Below are 25,044 nucleotides of genomic sequence, written 5' to 3' on the forward strand. Positions count from 1 at the left end.
TATAAGAATTTGTATTTGGCAAGTAAACAACAAAACCACATATATTATTTGAAAATTTAATAAGATAAATCTTTCCGGTCATAACTGTCGAAGTGGCTTTGGCGATTTATAATAACTATAGTGTCTAAAAACAATAACGACATTATGTCAAAGTGACATAAAAACCCTCAAATTTGGTTAAAATGGGCTATGTTTTTTAATTCAAGTAATGTTACGCCATTTACGATTTAAGCAAATCAAACTTTTCACAATGTTTCCAGCCGCATTTCGAAGGAATAAGCAACACCACAATTCGAACCAATCAGTCAATTTTTGGAGATGCCATTGCGTTTTCTGAACCCATATGAGAAGATGATTTTTCGATAAATGCGAATTTTGAATATTTCAGAGGACGTGAGGTACCGTAATATTGTTGGGATTGGATTTTGTTGTACCAAAGTGAAACATTTCATGATAAAATGGCAAGTCTTACTGAACATACTGACAATATATGACTGGTCACATAGAAATCTGCACAGCTAAGAAGTTTCTTTATCTTATCTTCATAATTGCACTGTATTTTTTCCAATTGTATGATTAGTGTAAAACTTGACAGCAATGAATATACACGTTCGCGAATCGGTTTTGCGCAAAAAGCTGGAAAACCTAGGCATGCCTCATGGCGACATCGCCAAAAAATTTAAAATTGTAAAATCTTCGGTATCTTTCATACATAAGAGATACAGTGACTCCCTATCATTGAATAGAAAGACCGGTAGTGGTATAAAACAAGGATTTGAATCTCCGCTTATAGCACAGAAGTGTTAATCTGTTTAAGACGAAATCCTGGACTTTCAGAACGAGATCTCGCCAAAAAAGTGCAAATGTCACTTTCCAATGTACAGAAAGTACGCAAAGGAAAAATATTATGTTCCCTCAAAGTGAATGCAGCAGCAAACCGCAATGATAACCAACATGTTTTATCAAAAGGGCATGCTCGACAATTATATGAAAAGTTCATGCCCAATTTTAACCGCGTTGCAATGGACGATTAATCCTATATAAAAGTGGTCTTAAAACAAATTCGAGGGCGACAATTTTGCGCAGTAAACAAAAGGGGAAATGTTTCTGATAAATTTAAAAAGAAAAAGCTTAAGAAATTTAAAATAAAAATGTCTATAATGGCAGGCCATTTGACAGTGTGGCTTTAAAAGTGAACCTTTTATAGTCTATGGAACAATAAATCAAGAAATGTATGCCAACGAGCGCTTACAGAAACGTCTTTTGCCTTTAACTAAGCTTCGTAAGGATCCAGTACCCCTTTGGCTTGATCTTGCGACATGTCATTACGGAAAAACCGCTTTAAAGTGTCACCAAGACAATAGAGTGCTTGTTGTTCCCAAAGAGGTGAACCCTCTGAATTTCCCACAGCCGATTGAGACTTGTTGGGCCATTATTGAAGTAAAACCGTTAAAAACGCCACATACAGTAGAAAATGAGAGGCAATTTAGGAATAAGTGACGAAACGTCAATAAAGACTCCACTAAGGATTCTGTGCAAGCGCTTATAAAGGATGTTAAGTCTAAACTACGATTATTCGCTTATAAAAAATATCCTGAATATTATATCTTGAATTCGTATAAATCCATATATAAACTATATCTTGTATACATTTTTCTGAAATTGAATAATAAACATAAGTTTTATAACGTTATACGTTCGACCAATTTTTTTTTTTTTTTTTTTTTTTTTTTGCGCACGTAGTTTATGTATATCCGTAAACAAACATGGCCGTCATACCTATCGGTAGACGCTGAAGATTGTTTTTATTTGAACAAAATTAATGGAGAGTCTAGCTTTTTATAAATACAGTAATGTCATAGGTTAAAGTATTTCGAATTATATCATGTTATGAAATGTCCATCTATTAAGCCATCTTTTTTGTCGTTTTAATGTTCAAAAAGCACTCAGCTGCCAACTGTTAAGTAAGATAAATTCACTGCAAATGAAGAGTCCTCAGTCTCACAACCAAGCATTTGCATGTATTTATACAATTATTATTGAAAATTAAACTTTCAATGTTTAATGTATGGCTGCCAAGCCCTTCGGCTTAAAAATAAACTTTCAATGTTTAATGTAATTGCTTGTTGATTGAAGCCGAGGAAAACTCGAATAACTTTTGTATTCACTCAATAATTCTCCGAAATTTAAACTTTTAAAACTGTAACTACGTGCATAAATAAATATTATATATGTACATACATATATGTATCTCATGATTTTCCAAGCACTGCGGATTGGAAAGGTATTAAGGCTTATGGATGCTGTCTGATATACGAAATATTGTATATGCATAAAAGTTTGTTCACAAATATACATATATACATTCATATGTACACATGCCGAGCTTGTAAAATTTAATTTGATCGATATGTGTGTACATCCGTCCGGTTTTTGCTATACTTGGATTTGATATTTGTGATGTGATTTCCCCACGTGGGTCATGTTTTTCACTCGAATCTGCTTGCACATGACAACATTACGCCCTGTACATGGCAGAGGGGTGGCTTGTATTTTCATGGTAACTGCGTTTTTAATGAATAAAAATTCAAATATCTGCTCAAGTTGTCAAACATTTTCAGCCCAGTCAATCTTGCACCAATTCACTTTGGAAATTCCTGTAATAAAATTTTTCTTTGATTGATTTACGCTGTCATGGGGTGTAATTGCCTGAAATCAATATCGGTCCAAGGAAAAAATATGGAAAATAAAACTCGTCGAAAGTGAGCTGGGCCACGCTGTCAGTACAAATGACAATGCCAGACAAGCTCCGAGAGACAGACAGGCAGTGGTGAGTGAATACGAAAGGACCGTGCGAGTAGGATCCATACATTGGTGAAGTGTGCCCATGTCGGTCATATTTGAATGTAAAGCACACACACTTGATGTGCAAATTTAGTTACAGATATTGAGCGCATCAAAGTGTAGGAATGTATGTACAAATGAGTGAATGGTGGGTGGTACTCTGCATGATAGATTCGAGTATGTATCAGAACGATATCACAAAGCAAAGTGAAGTTGTATTGATATTCTTGGAATCTATGTATGTATAGCTGTTAAAACTCTTTATGAATAGCGAAACTTTTTTCCATAAATCCTTCATAAAAGCATTATGGTCCTGTATGGTATTAATATGAAAGTCTCTTGCAGCCTTTGTCGAACTGAAGTTTTAATAATATAATATATTCCAAATATCGTAAAGATATTTGCCAAATAAGAAAAATTTCATACAATAACGTGATTTTTGTGATGATTATTCAATTGCTATTATTTTATAGCAGTTATATACAGGGTGGGCCAAAAGAAACCAAGGGGTGTAACTTAAAAGTGCCATTGTGTCTCGGGCAGTATGGGCAGTAGCTCCGACCTGCTGAAACCACATACCAGGTCTGTTTTCAAGAGCAGGACGTAAAAAATTTTCTATCATAAACCGATACCGCTCTCCATTTATGGTTACAGCACTTTCATCTTCATTCTCGAAGAAGTAAGACCCATTGACATTTTCAGATGTGATCGCACACCATACCGTACACCAATTGGCGTTGATGAATGGCTCATGGATTTTGAGTACAGTTCTGCTTATTAACAAAGCCATTCAAATGAAAATGAGCTTCATCACTCATAATCACGATACGCTCTTTGCGTTAAAATAATTGATCACTGGTTTAAATAATAAAATTCTATTGTTCTGGTTCTCTGTTCAGTTGTGTACCTCTCCATTATAAATTCTCCAAGTGTTGTCTATATAATCTGAAAGCAAAAACAAAAATAATAAACGAAAAAGTTATTAAACTTTTACACCCCTTGGTTTCTTTTGGCCCACCCTGTACCATAGGGGTCCGAATTGAAAATTTGTTCGGAGATTATAGGGCTGTCTTTGATAATAAATTCTGTATGTCACATTTCGTGAAGATAATCATATCTTATGGCAGTTCGATATCGGCGATTCTGAGAAATAAGTGGTTTCTTGGGAAGCAAACGACGTGGGCAAAATTTCAGATCGATATTTTGCAAACTGTGGGACCTGTTCAGTCATATACAGACAGGCGAATGGACAAGCAAACAGATGGAAATGTGTAAATCGACTCAACTCGTGTCCCTGATCGATTATATCTGCAATATGTATGTATATATCTAAAGGATATTCACTGTTTCCTTCTATGTAAAAAAGGGCAATGTTTTATTCCTATCCGAAAAATTAAAATTTTTGAGCAGAAACGCACTCTTCGATTATCCTCTTAAATATTACGCCAGAACTAAGCTTTAAGCAGACATACCATATATGAACCCATCCAAAAGCTGATTATTATTTATGGTAGTGCACGTAGTTGTCAACGAAGATAAAAAATTGGTGCAATCGCAGTGATGCTCTTGGTTACTGTTGCAGCAGTAGACTGTCAAAAATAATTGCACAGCACGTCATTCAGTAGTCAACAGCTTTTTGCTGCAACTCGTCAGCGCAATGACGTTACATAGAATTATATTTTTTCCCTGGCAATAAGCGAGCGCAAAATCATCAATACAATGTGCATTCGTAGATGACATATACATACACACGTAGTATGAGCACCATGCTGACTAAATCACTCCAGCGAAAATGTCAAATTCAATTCACCATTTCAATCGCAACATGTGGTGGTAATAATGTGTGAAGAAATCGCCTCGGAGTTGCTGAAGTGCAATTGAAATAAGTCGTTAAGTATAAATTTATTTGCTTTAAGCACCTTAATCCAGCAAGGTGTTTTATATATCAGATTAAACTATCGAATTTCATCTCTCAGAAAAGATCAGAGCACACTATTTCATCGTCTATGGTATAAACTTTTATTTTAGTGAAAAACCAGAAAGCACAAAAACTGCTATTTATGCTTCGTTTCTAATTTAAAGGCGTTTAGTGCTTCACCAAAATTTTGAGCAGAATTTTAGCGACTCCTTATTTCTACTTCGCTACACTTCTTCAGATTAGTAAGTACTTTTTATTTCATTAGTAACTCGCTGAATGTTTGTTCCAAACACGCACCGATCATTAACTTAGCGTAACTCCACAAAACGTAGTAAAAACATTGACGCGTTGTGTGAGAAGTGGCGCCGTCAGGTTGAACCCAAATGGCGCCGAGATCACGTGTCTCAATTTAAGTTAACAAATAGTCGGTTATTATGGCGCGATAACAGTATCCATTGGTTATGTTTTCAAAGGCAGTATTTTTGAATATGGAACGATGATTAGACCGATGATTAAATCACACCAAATAATTATTTTCCCTGACGAAATGGTAGCTCTTGAGAGTCTTCAGGTTGAACTTCGTCCTAGACATGGCAAATTTGCTTGTTTTCATACCAATTGAACAAGAAATGTACCTTATCGCTGAACGAAATTTGGTTCGACTACCTTTCTCTTCCTCTGCTTCACCCGGCGTGAACTGCGTTGAACACTTTCAGAGCTGGAGTATTTTCATCCATACGGACAACATGACCTAGCCAGCGCAGTCTTTATCTCTTAATTCGCTGCACTTTGTCAATGTCGTCGTATATTTTGTTCAGCTTGTCGTTCCATCGAATGTGATATTCGCGTTGCCAATGCTCAAAGGACCATAAAGGAGAGTTTTTCTCTCGAAAACTCGCAAAGTTGACTCATCAGATATTGTCGTCGTCCAAGCCTCTGCACCATAATAATGAGTGACATATAGAGTTTTGTTTTTGTTCGTCGAGAGAGGACTTCACTCCTCAATTACCTACTTAGTCCGAAGTAGCACCTGTTAGCAAAAGTTATTCTGCTAGCATTGTTGTTGGTGTTAATACTGGTACCAATATAGACGAATTATCTGCGATTTCGGAGTTATGACTGTCAACAATGACATAGGACGTCAAGAGTGCGATGACTATTTTTTTGATGACAGGAGATATTTCGTCTTGCCCTCGTTCACCACCAGACACATTTACTTTACTTCCTTATCCAGTCTGGAGAAAACAGAACAAACGGCACAGATTTTGAAGCCAATGGTATCAATATTATCAGCATACACCAGCAGCTGTACACTCTTATAGAAGATTATACCTGCTCCATTAAGTTCTGCAGCTCGAATTGTTTTCTTCAGAAGTAGATTGAAGAAGTTGCATAATAGGGCGTCGCTTGTCTGAAACCTCGTTTGGTATCGAACGGATCGGAGAGGTCCTTCCCCATACTGATTTAGCTTTTCATGTTGATCGACGTCAGTTTACGCAACCGTATACCAAATTCAGACACGATGTTAAAGCAACTTTAAAATCTACGAAAAGGCTAGGCTGCTATATTTTCTTCACTGCATGCTGGACGTGACCTATTATGAATGCTTAGTCTCAGGATGGGTGATGGTGTAGTGAATAGTATGCTTAGAAGGTCAATTGTATTAAACAAAAATTTGGCGAGTGAATTTTCTTAATAAAGTTGAACGATTTGTAAACGTTCGTTAAACTTTGAAGGATGAAATGCCCATACTGAACAAAAATAAAACAACAGCTTGACACGACTCAGACGTAATATGTCAAAATAAGGTTATAGAAAAAAACCTCTACTTGGATCACCCGTTATATCAATGTCTATATCTCAAGATTTTGACTTTTTCGCTACACAGTTTTAGCACTTTTAGTGGTTTTAAACGTGACCTCTGTATAGAGAATGAGCGTGACTATTCTCTGGAATTTCATTACTACAAATTATAAAAAAAAAAAGTTTGGAAATACTAATTACGCAGATGAAATAAAGACACAAATGACTTAGGACCTAGGCAATGGAAACTATTTGGAAAGTTTTCGTATATTTGATGGCAGAGAGAAATTTATTAATTTAATTGAATTTGCTGCCACACTCGAACGTCACCACTAATGTATGCACGTGGGTAGGTACCCATAAAAGTAACGGGAAATTTCAGCGGCTGATGCACACAATTATTGTGCGATTTAATAAAATTCTACAAATTCTTTTAGCTTTTTATTAATATTTTCAACCTCCCAACGGGTGCACGCTATTTGGCCAACCGGAAGTTTTTAAGATTCACTCTGAAATTCTTTATCCCGGCAGCTCTTTCTGGCAAAAGCAATGGCGTCGCGAAAGCAATTTTCAGCAACCCGCTGCTACGTGTAAACATGTGCTCAACTATGTATATATGTGTATATGCAGGCATACCTGTAATGCATTGTATGTGGAAAGAGCACACACATACACCCGTGCGTATTCACGGCGTGGGAGTGCTGGCACTTCGTTTTGTAAGATTAATAGGAGCGCATTCGCACATGTGGCGGTGTTTGTTCTTCTTTAAATATTTAAATTGGTGTGCACACATACACGAGAATGTTCTTGCAAATAATGTATTTATAATGAATTACTATAGATATATGTACATATGGGCATACAAATTTATTATGTATGTAAATCATTTGTTGTGCCGTTTTGTTTCTGTATTTCAGCGTTCCCAAATCGGCTTACATAACAAGATGTGGGAGTATATGAATTCGAAAAAGCATGTCTTTGTAAGCACATACGATGAAGGTATACGTCGGGTGCGCACATCAAAAGGCAAATATGCCCTGCTGATGGAATCGCCTAAGAATGAGTATGTGAATGCCAGAGAACCCTGCGATACAATGAAAGTCGGACGTAATCTAGATACGAAAGGCTTTGGCATAGCAACACCGATTGGATCACCTTTGAGGTAAGTATACGAGATTGCATATATATATATATATATATATATATAAGGGTACGTAAATTTTGATTATATATCTAATGGGTAAATTGAGAAAGCATTGGCGAAATGCGGAGCCATCGAGCAACCCGAGCATACATTAATTTTTGTGGGAGGAGATTTTTAATTTGAACTTAGTATATAAGGCATATGGATTGGGCTTGAAGTCTAATAGAAATGCTTTTGTATTTCTAGAGTGAAGATTATTTCTTCCGAATATTAATTATTTAGTAAACAGGCACTTGAAGAAAATATCTTCGGCGAAATTATCTATACGTTTTGGTTCTTGTTTAACGAAGACTGCTCAGAAATTCTATGCTACCAAGCATCTAAAGTTCTCAGTTCGCACTTATACTCAAATCTACCAAACATTTGCCGAATTGACTTACAGTGGACCAATAAAGTTTACATACAACTAGTTCTATTAAATTACGACACGTTTATTTGTTTCAAAATGAATAAATTTTGTTGTTTTCTTCTATCCATTTCAAGATATGTATATTTAACATTAAATAGATCACGAAAAGAGTGAAGAAAGACTCTTCATAAAGAAGAGTCGCAAGGAAAAAATGTATTGCCAATGGTAGAGCAGTGTTACGGTTTTCGGGTGTATGGTTACATCTAGAGTTGGATATTTGGACATTATTAGTAACATGGATAAGCATATGTATCCGAACATTTTAAGAAAAAAATTTAAAATTTAAGTGTGCTTAAATCGGCTGTTAATATCAGCAAAATCAATTTCCGGCATAATGCCGACACAAAATGCACATTGTATCTTGTACGTTCAGGGCTATTATGGGATTAAAAATAAATACATGGGTCCCGCAATCACCAGACATTAATTCTATTCAAAATATGTGGAACTTTTTGGAAACCCGTTTTCGAAAACATCAAATTTCTTCAAAATAAGGCCAAAACGCTGAATCATGGACTTAGTGGATCAAAATATCCGGAAATAATACTACAAATTGAGTGGGAAGCATACATCGGCGTCTAGGAACGCTTTAGCATTAATTTTTTTTATTTGTGCAAAACAAACAAAAAATTGTGATATGCTATATATAATGCTAAATATACATATTTTAGTATGGATAGAAAAAAAACGCAAAATTTATTCATTTTGAAACAAATAAACGCGTCGTATTTTAGTAGAAGTAGGTGTATGTACACTTTATTGGTTCAATGTATGTAATAAAGATTTTTTTTTTTTTGTTGTAGTAGGAATCTGTGAAAGCCAGAGTAAAGAACTTTAATCCCATAAACCTACCCTGCTCTCAACTCATTCGAACTCTTTATAAAAAATCGGCTACTTTTCTCATGAAACTGAAGCTAATTTGGCAACTGTCATTTTTCGAACGATGTGCGATATCGATATTGATGAAATTTTAACCTAGGTTTATTAAAATATAATGGAGAACTCTATGCTGCCAAAACTTTGTGTTCCTCTCTCTCTGGGTTGTCAGAAATTTAATTCCCTTTATTGAATCACCCAACAAGGAATTTTAAATTTTGTAAGCGAGCGAATAAGTGTTAGCTATTTTGCTGAAAAACGAAACCTCTGAGTAAAGGATAGGTTAAAGGATTTTCATGAAATTTTTAAATACATACATATACATATATACTTAAATTCCATTCAGATCTGAGAACTACTGAAATAAGTCTTTTTTCTCTTTTTGGGCAAATGTGAGTTTAATTTTTTGCCTTACTTCCGAAATTTTGCGAAATAACTTTACATCATTTTTCATACCACTTATACTCGTATGCCTACTACGTGTACGAAATTATACCGACATGCTCACGCCAGTGCATAGCTAACGAGCGCGTCTTGTCTTGCCACAGCCCAATGCACGCCTCGCTGAATGGCTGGTAGCAACTTCAAAGGCTGACTGGTGCCAACAGCAACAGGAACCAAAGCAGTCAGCTGTGCAGGCAAGCAAATGTTGTATAATGTATGCCAGTGGAATTTCTTTATTAAAAATTTCGCCTTTTACATACGTCTATATTCATGTATATATTCCAAAATTCCGTATATGTGTAGATAAAAATATGTGCATATATGTATATATACATATGTATGTTATATACATATGTTAGGCTTGATTAAAACTACATAATGCAAAATGCTTCGGCATATACTATATGGTAATATTTTTTCTTCAACTTTTTTTCCGCATCTGTTCCCTTATACCCTTAGAAATAATTAAGAAATAATACCGCTCGACGTTCGGAGCGCTCGGAGTGAACACCTCAAACTTTAATCTCGTTTTTCTCAAAACAAACTTTTTTAAACTGGCGACATGATTCCGGTCGACCAACTCAACCGATTTGCTAAATTTTGTTTTAATGTTCACAAAACGCCATCGTCCATACTAGATTCATAATTTTTTATAATTTTTTATAATTTTTTGACAATATTATGACAAAATTTATGTAAAAAAGTGGGGAAAAATTAAAAAAAAGAACGTTAGTTACTTTTTCATTTATGAACATTTTTTCATGATTAAAGTAAGGACGATAACCATTCACATACTTTTTAAGAATAAATTGGGGTTTTGTGTTTCAGATGATCCAAACATGAGGAACCGTCTCCGCCAGTAAAAAAACGCATCTCATTCACGCAGCCATTTCGCCGATAGATATCATCAAAAAATTCCCAAGAAATTTCTTTATGCACTGAAAACAGTTTTATTGTAGAATAAAAATTTCTATGAAAGAAAAAATTAAAAAAAAACAGGTCAGATTACTCTACTGAACCCTTAAGACCTACTGGTATTCGCCGTACTTTGTACTTTCAATGAAAGCTCTTATTCCTCCGTGGAATACATTTTTTCTACGACTGATATTCGTTTTCAAAACAATTAATTGTTATCTGCTTGGTTATTCTAGTTATTCATTATGTTATTTTCTACTTTGTTCTTTTCATGCTGCCAAATGGAATGATATGGATATGCAACCATCAACATTAAATACCACACGCTGTTTGGCACAACAACAAAATCACCAACTTAACGGGCATTAATTAAAAATAACTAAACATGCACACACATATAAAAACAACCAACTAAACTACCAATTCTCCAATACTTTTCATCCCACTAACCTCATACAACGACAAACTTTTGCAAACCACATGACCCACTAACCTCATAAATCCGAAACCCAACCGAACTATTTAAATGTCTATTGGGCAACTTTCGGCATACAAATGGATTCCACACCAATTTATTTGCTCCAATACTTCTCATGCACAAACAAACATATGCACTAATTTGGCCGACGCCACACAGAGATCCGATTAATTTGGCTGTGCTATCGCTGAAGGAGAATGGTGAATTGATCAAATTGCGCAATAAATGGTGGTATGACAAAACTGAATGTAACCTCAACAAGGACAATCAGGACACATCACGCAGTGAATTGTCATTGAGTAATGTGGCTGGTATATTTTATATATTGATTGGTGGCCTCTTGGTGGCTGTCTTTGTGGCTATCATTGAGTTTTGCTTTCGCAGTAAAGCGTCCGCACAAAAAGCGAATGGCTCCATGCTGAGTTCAGCGTCCGGCGGTGGTTCACATCGAAGGAATTCCCTAACAGATGCCATGCATTCTAAAGCGAAATTGACTATTCAAGCGAGCAGAGAATATGATAATGGTCGTGTTGGGGTAAGTTGAAAATGTATTGTATTGGTCGCCATTAACGTTTACACACATGCACATTACATACAAATATACACCTAGATTATGTGAAAGCATGAATTTAAAATTTAAAATGGATTAAGTATTGTTCGATAAAAGACTGAGAGTTGAACCGAATAGTAATCAGTGCAGAATCATTTTGCGGTGTTCAATTTGCGATAAAAAAAGCCGAAAGAAATTGAAGGCACAACGTTCGCATCAGTAGATATTGTAAGTTCTTTAAAAAATATTTCACAACAAATAACATACAAAAGGTTGAAATGAAGTAGATTTTATATGGCGAAATTCTTTTAATAACGCAATTAAGAAACGATAACTTCTGAATCTAATCTTACAAAACTTTCTGTTAGTAGTCTTTCTATACTTATATAAATAGTTTCTGTATAAATATTCCATGAATTTATAACCAAATAGCTATCTACCTGCTGTAGGAGTCTCTGAATATTAGTTGTTTGCCGAATTTGATAATTCTTATTCCACAAAAATGATTGTAGAAATCTATAATGCAGGTATATCAAATAAATCGACTGCCAATAACTGCAACTTTTACAGCATTACTTTTGAGCAGCGTTCCACTTTTCTTATTATGCACCAGCAGCCATGCCCAGTTCCCTCTTTATTAATATAATAATTTTAATGACATTTTTTGCTGTAACCGTTAAAGCCACTTTTGCTAATAGGATCCAAATTCATCCTTTAAGTCGTGTAAAAACACTTCGGGTTGTCCTGAAGTCCCTTTTGATTCAATTGAGCAGGTTTTCCATTAATTTATGTGCCCATATCCCTCTATACCCGTTAGTCCATCAATATTGCCATTATGTTAGAGTTTTACTCTAACCTCCCGCTATATATAAATTCGGATTACTTCTATGTTGTCAATGAATTTACGGTTCCCTGATCTTTCAGCGCTCAGTAACCAAAAGGTAAATTGATACCCATATAGTAGATATATTTGTACTACTAGAACTTGATTTAGCTGAGCACACACTCAGGACTGCCGAAAGTTGTATTGTATTACCTTGTATCGATAGTTTTTTTAGTTTTTTAGTATACCTTGTATATAGACTCTCATCAAACATTTGGAGTTGTAACTTAATTTCATTTTCGGTGCATTGATACACCAGCATACGGGCTTTTAGATAACTTCTTACCATTTTCATAAGATTAATGAATGAGGAATGCACCGCGACCTTGGGTCTATTGTGCCCAATTTTCTTCTTGAAAACTATCTTCGCTCCATTTTACACTGTTGAATGCATCACGAATGTACAGCATGATCAGAAGTACTCTACAGGGTTTGTCTAAAAAGTATGAGAACTGAGTCGATTTAAAAAACTTATTGAACCAATCATTACAATTTTTTAAAAACTTTAAAAATCTTCTGCACCGATGCAGCTATGCCAAGGGATTTTCCATTCTGCCGGCGTGTGTAACTCGGGAGATTGCCTCTTTGTCTCGGTATCATACTGAGAGATCCATGACTCGTCACCTGTAATTGTCATTCAAAATTGGGGGTCACTGTCACACATGTTCACCTTGGCTCACTTCCACTCGCTGGAATTTCTGGTCGTCAGTAAGCACTTTTGGTATCATCTTCGCGCAGACCTCGCGCATGTTTAAGTACACCGTCACAATGTCACAAAAAACAAACTTCCATATGATGTTCAGTTTTTTTCTATCCCGATCGTCAATTAAGAAAAATCGCAAAAATGAAAAACTGAGAAATCGCGCGTCAAAATTTTCGCTTATTGCCCAAGCGCTCATATATCTGCTACACGCACGGTCACTATTTCCCTCCTAGCTTCGACAATATTTCGAATTCCCATCTATAACTTTGGGGAAATATTCTCAGATAAAAAAAAAAAAATTTTTTAAAGATGTAAGCAAAAAAATATTTGAAGCTTCTAAAGCAGGCTACCGCTTAAACGAACGGTCAGAGTTTTAAACTTCATCAGCGACATCTGGTGACACCGAAACACACCAATTCTTGCTAAAGCAACATCTGGATAAGCCAGCTTTATCATATCAAACGCCTCTGACGCAGATTTAAGTTTCACACATAATTTAATCGCGTACGTCTGCTCTAACGAACGCTGATTTTTCGGCTTGCACCACTCACAAAAACACGTCGGTGCTCGGAGACAATGACCAGCCACTCGTACGTTAGCTAGAAACGTCCTCCACCGAATCCAGTCGGTGCGCGCACGCCCCGGAGTACAGTCGCGGCGGAAGAAAATCAGACCTATTACTTTCGGAACAAACCCTGTACCTTTAAATGGATGACACCCAACATGAGCAATTTCTACGCTTTTTATGGCACCTTATGTCGACATATTGGATCAGAATGCTGTTTCGGAGAATGGCTTTTGGAGTTAGCGATGTCTCTTAGCCTTAGCCTAATTAACTTCTCAAACAACTTCTCAGCTATGTAGATCAAGCAGACTGACTGATATGCGAACTAATCCTGCACTTTTCTTAGCTAATTACGGGATGATGCTGTCTTTACCATATCTTTGGAAGCAACACTGCCTTCAAGCACGTATTGTAACGTTCATTTCGAATAGTACATAGAATCGTTCAACTGAAATTATTTTCTAAATTACTGTGGGAACTCTTCAGTTTGTGCGCGTCTTGCTGCAGTTCTTTTATTGTAAAAGGTGGTGAATCTCAGAAAGTATGAGTGTACGCTTATTTCTTTCATTTACGAGTCGTATGTCCTGGGAATAGCGTCAAAAACAAATTTGTCAATTTGCTTTCTATATGCAAAAATAAAGTTTTGAACAATAAGTTTGTGGCCTAGAGCCGAAATACCTTCGGGCACTTATAGCTTTGTATGTAATAGACCAAATCATGAATGGTTACTTCGGGGAATAGTAATTTTATATGAAACTACATTACAAGCGAAAAAAAAAAATTCAATCCCACCTAATCAAGAACATAGGCTAGCTCGATATTAGAACATATGTAGAATATAGATGCTTTGATATCCCAATATTAGTAGGCGTGTACACATTTGCATGAAACCGTTATGCGCCCACATATCATTGCTCAACGCAAAACTCATAAGAACCACCGTTAAGGCGGATATAAAGCAATCCAAATAGTGCATCCGGCCCGTTACAATTGCCACAGCAGCAATCGAATATGGACAGATAAAACCAGTGGAACTATGCAACATATCAGGCTTTCCCTGCACTATGACTATAATAACCAGAGAGCTAACAAAGTATCTGCGCACACATACAGTACACACACAACTGCGTACTATTCAAAGCACATTTTCCACCGGCGGACGCGTTAACGTTATTTGTGCGTCCAGCTAAATGCAACTGCTGAGCTTAATATGCATAAATATACAAAAGCATAGCACACACACACGCATACAGCCACATAGGAACGAACAAAGCAGTGGGCATTTAATCAGTCGGCATAAGGGAGATACGAGCATGGAATGCACTGAACGTTCATTTGCCTGTTGGCAAAATTTGCTCGACTGTTCGCTTGCCTGCTGCCGCTTGGGTGCCTGACCGTCTAGCGCCGTACATCCGCACGCCCATACGAAACGACTGACAGGCAGCTGAGCAACCAACAGACAAATAGAAACAAATCAGCAACCAACAGCCGTGGACCAGCTATTTAGGCCCGTATGAGTACACATACTGACGCAATACGTCTTTGACGGTGCCGTGAATGCTCTGCAAGAATGAGTTAAGCCTGAGCCATGTACAATGCGCACATATTACTAACTGTGTATGTGTGTGTGTGTGTGAGCCTGCAGCACAAGTTGGCTCGCAGGCACCGGTGCAACGTAGTCAACTCGTTGCATGCCTGTGTGCGCTGTGAATATGTGTTTGCACTTGTAACCCGTGCACTTGTTTGCTTTCGTACTCCGCATGGCTGAATAATCATCGCGTTCATTAATACGAGCCTTGCAGGCGCGTAACAGCGATCAGATCGTCGTCGTCGTCGGCGTAGTCGTCAGCTGTGTCGGACGAAACGTTCAACTAATGACTGACACGGGCATATCTGTCGCCGGGTGACCACACGGTCTACTACAATGCACACATGCCCACATATGTGTGTTGGTAACCGCAACGCCGTTCAGCAGTTGCCGCTGTGTTACAGTTTGACTTAAAATTCAGCCCATATTCCCTGCTGAGCGGGTTTGTTGGGCAAGGTTCCTTATAAAGCAAACTGTTTTATGTTTCTGAAATTAATATGAATTTACACCAATGCAACAGCAACAGCACACATTAGTGTGCGCCTTAGTAAGGCGAGGAGGTTAGATAACATAGCTACTACTTACTTAGTTGACTGACAGTCAGCGCACATTGTATACATTTAGCATATGTGGTAGTGTGTGCCCTCATATGCCTCCACATACATATTTGTTTGGTCTGATGTATCAGTTTCTCTTATGTTAACGCCAGTGACGTCTACGCCATACCACGTTAGCCTCATTTTCTAAACATGAGTCTGTGTGTATGTGTGTGTGTGGGCTTGTAGTGGTAATGCAGCACTGTGCATACAACTTTCATTTACAACAAGCCAGCTAGCTGGCAATTTTCGGTGCATGTTTGAGTTCTAATTACATGTTAGAGCAGCAGGTATTTTGTAATGATGTATGTATTTAGTGGCTTGTCATAATATGTTTGATGCAAGTAAGAGCTTTTGGTAGCTGGGTTGGTGTTGATTGCTTCCTGATTGCTCATGCAAAATCTAGAACGCCGACAAAATGCTTTACTTAGTAGAATTAGCAGTGTCTGCCCGTTATATGTATGCATTTGTACGCATTTGTTAGTGTTCAATTTTATTAATTTGGAAATTCTTGTTTAAGTTAACCATTAAAAGGAATTAGTTAATGTGAAATGGCACTGAGCGGTACATGATAAACTATGTACTTGTTGGAGTTAAGAGTTCGATTTTAGAGTAAATATATTTCTGTTTGTGAGGATCAAAGCATACATAAAAGAAACAAAAAGAAGAAAAATGGTAAATTCGGTTTACAAATATCAAGTTAAAAATTTCATATATAACATATACTTACAATGACCTTGAGAGAACAAAACTCACAGTACAATTTATATAATTATTTATTAGAGATAGTCATATCAACCGATCTATATTTGATTAAAAAATATTTCACAGCACAAGAAAACTTAAACGAAATGAAGATAATTTTGAAAAATACGTATTCTCAAAAAATTTAAAGGACAACGATTTTTTATGGTATGCTTTGATTTCTGATAAATTATTGAATTGTAGATATTCATAAGTAAATTAAAAGTAAATCACACATATTTTTCCCAAAAGACATTCATGCCTGAATATGATATTTCATTACACTAAAACAAGGAACCGTAATATACATATAAAGCAACAAAGCCAGCGGTGAGTTCATCAGTTGCCAATATCAGTCAGTTGTCTTGTGTAATGCAAATTTTGGTATTTGGTTAACTAACAGCTACTATATTGTCAGAAGACGTGTTAACCTAGGGCTGCAATGCCAGTGCTGCCAATTTGTTTATGCATTAATAAATTTCCTTGAGGACAACATTTAAACCATTTATCAAAAATTATCTGCTTCATGAATTATCTCTGACAAAATATTTATTTCCTACTAAAACACTGCAATTTTTTTTTATTAATTACGTACTCTGTTTTAGCGTCTGTTAACTATTTGCCCATCACTGGACATGACTTTCATTTTTAAAAAGTATTTACTAGTGTAATAGGGGTCCAGTTTGTTTCACGATTTATGTTATGGATGTGATGTAAAGGATTTATCTCCTTCGACCTCTTTATTTAATTGTCTGAAGTCCTAACATATATGTACGTATATGCATTTATATTCAAGCATTAAAGTAGTGCCATCAAGAAGACCATACATATTCAAGAGTTGAGTAAAAGATAAAATCCCGCACGCTAAATCATACTATACACCAACACATACACACTTATACTTACACTAGTGCACACACTTGTATTGAATTTTGATAACATTGTGGTCACAACTATTATTAACGTTCAAACAGTACCTCAATTGTGCCTCTTTGCAGTATTATCCAGCCGGACAATTAAGTGCCGCATCTGAGGCCGAAACAATGCACATGAATGCGCACAGTCAGGTTTGACATGAACATGCGCAGGAATCGCGCCTTTGACGTACGCCCTGCGCACCAACAATACGCCGCATAATGGCCAACAGCCGGCAGGAGACGGAGAAGATACTGAGCAATCATGATCAAAACGCAACAACAATGCCGAGCAGCCAGAATAGTACGCTCATGCGAAATCCCGATGTAAATCATCTCTACGCCAAATAAATAAATAAATAAATATATACATATATATTTATATATATATACATAATGCATAAATAGTAACTCAAAAACACATAACAAAGTGTAAAAGCAAAAAATACAAAAAACATATACTGAAACAACATTAAAAAAAATGGAATTAAGGGTGTGAAAGTATCAAAAATAATAACTTAATAAAATGAACTAGGAGCGTATATGTAGTTATTACTAAGAGTGAAAATAAAAATAAATATGCTATTGTATAAGTAAAAACACAGACGAAATCATACATAAAACACATTTTTTGTTTGGTATTAGTTATGCAACAAAAACTCATTGCAGACATACAGTCAAGTACAGAACACTGCAAAGCACAAGTGCAACAATAAAGCAATGCAAATAAACATTTTTTTTAAGTATGTATATATTATAAATTTTGCCAAGGAAATCTTTAATTAACATCTCATTTTTACCTATTTTTATATCATAAATATACATATTTTCCTGCTTATCCGAATTTTACCTAAAATAACTCAAATTTACAAGATGACTTCATCCAAAATGTCAAGTGTTTTTAATGTGAGATTTGAAATCCGCTTTTCTCCACCCAAAAGAGAAACACAACACAATTTGGACATACATATATGTAGGATGACATGGTTGTGTTAAAGAAGTCTGTTTGAATAAATGGCTTAGTTCATTCGTTTCGCTACTATCTAACGTTTAGTGCACCGAAGAAAGCTAAAATAAATCACTTATTTCGGGAATCTAAACGATGCGTCTTCTGTAACTAAAATTAAGAAGTTTGCTATTATTGAGCATATGTTTTTTTTTTTAGAATCTCATAAGTCGAAAGTTGTTTAGTTGGTTTTATGATGTCACTAGACAAGCTCACAGAAATTAAGATGTTTTCGGATATTTTAGTCATTAGATATGTTGTTGATTCGAAATGCTAACAAATCCTACGCTCCCAAACATTCTCATTGAAAGAAGATCTATCACAAGAGCTCATATTTTTTTCCCGAAGAAGTTGAAGTCTTCTACCAACTGAGCACTATCGAGATTATTTGCTCAGCAAATACGCTTGATATCCGTTCAGTGGTCTTCAAACGACTTTAATTGACAGCTTTCCAGTTCTCAGTGAACTGGCACATGAGCGTAGTCAAATTTTCTACCGCAAAAATAGCACCAAGTAAGTTTTCGCGTTGTACTTAAAAAGCGAGGGCAACAAATAAATGCATGTTCAGAGTCTTCAAAGCACTCTGAACTCGGCAGGTAATTCGGACTACTGTCGTGCTGGAATATGTACAGGTAGCTTCTAAAGCACCTATATATGCACATGTACATATGTTCTAAAGCACCCTTATTAATTGGGTCAGGTGGAGATTCAGTACCCCATGTCGACTGTCGATTCACAAATATACATATGTATGGTATCATACTAAGGGTCAATCGCCCTTTCAGTGATGTTTGCACCGCTGCGGCCATATTTTTAAACTTTTGACTCTCTCTTTTCTTTGTTGGTTCCTATAGACGACTCTGATAACTTGTATACCCGCCTGTATTCGCACCCTGGACGTCAATGGGCATAATACTGGCTATTACTTCAGATCCATATTGGAGATGAATTATATACAATCGAACTCACTACCTTTGCGAGTAAAAATCGCCGGCTGGAACGGACGCAGCCTATATTTTATTTGGTTTACCTGCCGTGTATTCTAGATGTTCCTTGAATTTGAACCTTGAGTCTATTATTACTCTTACAAACTTTAGTTGTGGCTGTAGATAAAATACTCTCCTATGGTCAGAGATATATTTTCCTTCACTTTTCTAGTACTAATGAGCATGATTTCTGTCTGTTGCTCAATCAGTTCTACACTCATTGGGGAGAATAATTGGTGCACATGATTTATGCACTCATTGAATTTGCTTCAGAGGTTATTCAGGTGTTTAGCCACTACTACCACAATAAGGTTGTCTGCGTATACAATTACTTCAACAGCTTTTGGTTGGTGTCTCCTTAGCGCCCTATCATACACTTGGTTCCACAGAAATACAGTAGTTCTTGGTGCCTTTATCAGTATCGAATAATAGTCGCCTGTTTCCAGAGTAACTCATAATAATTTTCATGCGATATTGAGAAGCGCGTATGTCATACAGAGTCTTGATTATGTTTGTCCACTTTGCAGATTTAATGGCATTCTTCTTCACATCCAGATCCGTTAGCAAACTAGTCGCTCAGTTTTGAGATATCGATCTTAAATTCTACTTACGTCATCGGTATCAAAAGTTTGCATAGAGAACTTTGTGTTTGTGCACTATTCAACTTTGGTGGTTTCATATTAATCGGGTTTTCTATCAACTACATTGCCATTAAAAGATGTTTACAAATAGTTTAAAGTTATTATATCTGAATTAGAAAACCCAGCAGAAAAAAATATATATATTTTGTTTTTTTTTTTTGCAATAATCCTTTATTTATTGGATCCGCTTGGTAAAGCCTAACGATAAGTATTCAAATTTGAAATCTAAAATTTATTACTTAAATCTAAAGACGCTTAAGAATGTGGTTGGGCTTTTGTAGTAGAAAAATATGTTTTACTTTATTTTAATTAATTTTTTAATTTCGAATTATTATTATTATTATTATTTTTTTTTTTTTTTTTTTTAATTTCTTACCAATTGGCTTGATTCACAATGCAATTGTTACGACAACTAACTCTACTTTGCTCTTGCCAATGGCAAAACAATTTAATTTAAATTGCTAATATATGTATGTGTTACATTTTCACCAATTATAATAATTTGTAAACAATTGTAAGGTTAGCGAGTCACTGCAGCCTAAAGCCTCTACAAATAGCAGTGACTACAAAGGCACGCTTCCAGTGTAAATTCAAATTGTTTCAGTAACACAAACACATGCAACTACTACACAGCCTAATCGAACTAAGTAAGCTCAATAAAATACTTCATGTACATACAAGCATACATAAGTGCGTACACTTGCAGTAATTTAGAAATAAATTGTCTTAAGCTTGCTAGTATTAGTAGATATAATCTATTAAATCAAATGTGAAAGTAAAATTAAACATTGATAAGCAAAGCAAGCAGAGAGGTAAATTACTAAAGTAAACGACACACACACACACATATACCACACAAACGGCAACAAGAAGTCAAATAACGGTATAATTAAATCTTGTAGAATATCTTAAATTTAAGCAGAGCATACGCTCATAAGTTACGGAAAGGCAACAAATGCAACAAAAACGCTGTAAAGGAAGCTAACGGCAACTACGACAACAATAAATTAAATGCTAAACGCAAGCATTCATATAGGATAAAGATATAAATATGTGTGTTGAATGTGTGTAACACAAACGGAGAGCAACATAGCTGTAAAGAAACCTGAATGTAACTAATTGTACGCCGAAAGTGGCAACATTTTAACTAGTAACACAACTGCATTTATGTAGAAACTCAAACACATGTATACATACTCGTATTGGCATTGTTGAAATGATGTGCGTGAGCGTTAGAGTGCTGGCATGTGTAAGTGTGTGCGTCGCGTAAGCAATTCATTGCAAATTCTTGACCAAAATAATTAAAAACTTATAAACTGCTGCCAAAAACACACACACGCGCAAGCATATCGTACACAAACAATAACAACAACAATGTATATGTACATATGTGAGTGAGTACACATATACATATGGCTATGCATCCAATATGCATGAAGCATGCTCATAAATAAATAAGTTAACTCAATAAAAGTGAAATACAAAAATTACTCACGAACAATACGAATATGTAGGCATACATATTTACGTGCATACGCATAAATTTAGGTTAAATGAAAACTGCAATTAATTGCATTGAAATGACTGATCACTAAACATTTTTAATTATTATATAAAAACTGAAATAAGCAAATAAATTAATAAAAAAAATCGTAGTATAAGAATTAATAAATAGATATGTATGTAAATGCGAAACTCTTGCTAAAGCAATGATAAAGTGAAACTTAAACAAATGCATATAGAATATTTGCATACCTACATATACATAAATACATAAGTACACAAAAATAAATATTAAAATTCACATGCATTTCCTATAATTTTTAGTCACAGCTGTACACCCTTTATTATGATATAACACACATTCTGGCATATCGTTTTTTGTAAATTCATATACATATATGTATTATTTGATTTTAATGACTTTATACACATTTTTTGCAATTAATGTAGCTTGATTTATGCAATTAGCATAAATAATTTATTTCGTTTGAGAGCATATACGATGCGTTTAAAAGCTCATTGATCGATTTAACTGATTTATTTGCAATGCCTGCGAAAACAATTAGTTCTTTTATTCTGCATAATATTCCTCATATAATGTGGTCCGATGGCATTTGGTAATGACAGCTTATAGAAATATTTATGTAGGATATCGATTTAAAATCGATTTTTTTGAACTTCGCAAGAGATTTGTTTCTTAACTTGAACCACGCATAGAACAAGTACTTAAATATAATATTTAATAAGAAAAAATTTATCTCTAGTATATTCTTGAACGGATTATAAACATTCATATTAAGCGAAAGTTTTATATTTTCTAAGGCTTTTAAAAGTTCAAGCCTGACGCTTTTTATAGTATCTAAATAATAAGCACCAGTTAGATTTTTTTGAAGAGAAAAAAAACTCAGAGTGGTTAAAATAAAATGAGTTTAAATTTGGAGTCAAAACTGCATTCAAGATCAGATATATGTATTATCTGATGATTGTAGCTAGAACTTGGAAATTGAAATTGAGGAATACGATCTTTTACGATCCGTTGCCATCTGTCCCTCTCTTCAAAGCAAAATTACTTAGTAAGAAGAGATAATTGAATATAATTATTTTATCATACCATTTCAACAAAGTTCACTAAGTTCCCCTAATTTTTAATAACTAAAATAAAGTCCACTGTTATAGTTCAGCTATCTACTTCTATGAAATGTAGCTTCACTGAAAATTGCTAAACGCCTTTAACTAATGTTCAGTATGTTGAATAGAGATCGAGTGACAGATATAATTTTTGAAAGTATTATGGAGAATATAAGCTCTTTTGTCTTTATTTGGTACTTCCTTTTTGATTTTTTATTTTTATTTTATTTTATTTTTTTTCAGTTTAGCTATGTACACCGCATATTGTATTATATCCGCCGGGTCTATCGCCTGAGGACAATTGATTAAAATATCAGGAAACTTTGAGGGTATCCTGGTTAAAGTTAGTACTCAGTCTCAATTAAGATTATTTTATATGAAGGTCCGCCATCGTCTTTTCTACTCTATGTTGTTTTCGACAAGATTTTAGACTAAATACTTTTCTTTCTTTCTCTTCTGGTAACTCCCTTCGACTCTATTCCACTGACTACTGTAATTAATCGTCATATGAGAAGTTCATCAATTCTGTATTCAAATGGGAGAAAGCATTATAAAAATGCTAAAATATATGAATACATGTCGAACTTAAGATCTGAAAATAGCCAATAGCGAACTTATTTACTTATTTTTTTTTTTAAATATTTTTTTCTGGTATAATTTTATTAATAATTTCTTTACATACTACCAATTCATCAGTTCGCAAAAAGTTTTTATGGGAAAACTATACTCATTAACTACTATGCCATCATCTTCCACGTAATGAAAAATGTAATGCAATAAAATTAAAAAAGAAAACTGAAAGTTAAAGAATATAAATGTTGTATATGAGTAACATGCATTTATAGTTATAGATTTATGAATAACTAGAACATACTTACACACATATTACTAGACAGTTAAGAGTAACAGCGCTGTAAAAATATTTCCTTGTACCCTAGTCTAAATAATAAAGAATCGTAATAAACAAGTATTAAAAGTGCAGACTAAACATAAACACATATAATAACTGAATAAAAAAAATATATATTAATTAGATATTAATATGGTACTATTCACATAGTTAAAGTGCTTAAGTCATATCAAAATTTACAGATTAAAAAACGTATATAAATATATACAGTAAATAAAGGGTAATCAAATTTTTATACTTTTCAATTTATTTATTTTGAATATTTAACGCAATTTAAATTTTCAAATATGCATTATGTAACATAAAACATTGGGAAAGGTGGTCTACAAAATTTTACATATTTATTTTTCAAAACTAAGCAAATTAGTTCAGTTTAAAAAAAAAATAGCGTAAATGAAAACTTCGGATAATACAAAAACAATATATACGAAACAAGAGCGTTAAACATGTCAAAATGAAGACTTCAATTCAAAACAACTAATAAAACGTAAAAAGTTAAAAACCTACAAATCAAAAGCGAAATTAATTCACCAATAATCAAAATCAACCGCTAAACGTCAAAATAATTAAAATATCTACAAAAGCATATTTGCATTTACCACATAAACATAATGTCTGCTTCTATGCATAAATATATATGTGTAAAAATGTGTGTTCTTATTTTTTATACCAAATTATTATAAATAGTAAATACTTATATATAAAATAAATTAATTAATATAAAACAAATATTTGATTACGATATGTGAGTAGTTAAAATTTATACAAAACATTTAGTTGCCACCTAGTTTAAACTTGATATATTGTATTTAGATTTAATTATACTATGTAATAAGGAGTTTTTCGAAAACAAATATAAAGATAAGTGGGTGCAGATTGTTATCGTAAACTTTAAATATATTAATTTTAAATTAAATATAATAAAGAGACATAAAATAATAGTCAATACTAATGCTAATAATTATAAATAACAGAGAAAATTATAAAACTGAGAAATTAATAAAGAATAAAGAACATACAGAAATACTAAATTTATAAAATAATAATCAGTTATATTTTATTTAATGCTAGCAGTTTGGATCTCACAGCTTTCTGCGAGATAAGTACTACTTGCTGTATTAATGTAATACAGTATGTAGAACTATGAAAAGTTCTTCTTACATACTATAGAAGTTTCAGTAACAGATATTCTATTTCCTTGATTTTTATTTTTTTATTTAATTGATTTTTGTCGAAAAGGTTGATGTTTAATTCAATATACAAATAGTGATAAAAATAAATATTTCAATTGAGAATGTAATGTCGATGTTACGAGTTCAGCTAAACTCAACTCAAATCATATACAGAACTAATCAATGAGAGATAGACTGGAGACTCGTATCTACTTAATCTTACTTCCGTCATGCTAAAAAGCGGTAAACATCGCACCCTTACAC

At 34.5% G+C, this 25,044-nt stretch overlaps 1 protein-coding gene across 2 annotated transcripts in view; it reads left to right on the forward strand.

The window, feature by feature from the left end:
* Positions 1-17,771, forward strand: part of LOC108968072 (glutamate receptor 1) — a 102,732-nt gene extending 84,961 nt beyond the window's left edge. Inside the window, exons 13-15 of one of the 2 annotated variants that reach the window (XM_018931842.1) lie at positions 7,483-7,727; positions 11,051-11,426; positions 17,495-17,771. In XM_018931842.1, the coding sequence (XP_018787387.1) occupies positions 7,483-7,727; positions 11,051-11,426; positions 17,495-17,593 (720 nt within the window). In that variant the 3' untranslated portion in view covers positions 17,594-17,771. The remainder of the gene's footprint in view (positions 1-7,482; positions 7,728-11,050; positions 11,427-17,494) is intronic. The other variant, XM_018931848.1, reaches the window with a different exon arrangement.
* Positions 17,772-25,044: the final 7,273 nt, after the last annotated feature.

The sequence above is a fragment of the Bactrocera latifrons genome, unplaced genomic scaffold (genome assembly GCF_001853355.1).
Source record: "Bactrocera latifrons isolate USDA-ARS-PBARC rearing strain unplaced genomic scaffold, ASM185335v1 scaffold_102, whole genome shotgun sequence".
NCBI classification, from domain to species: domain Eukaryota; kingdom Metazoa; phylum Arthropoda; class Insecta; order Diptera; family Tephritidae; genus Bactrocera; species Bactrocera latifrons.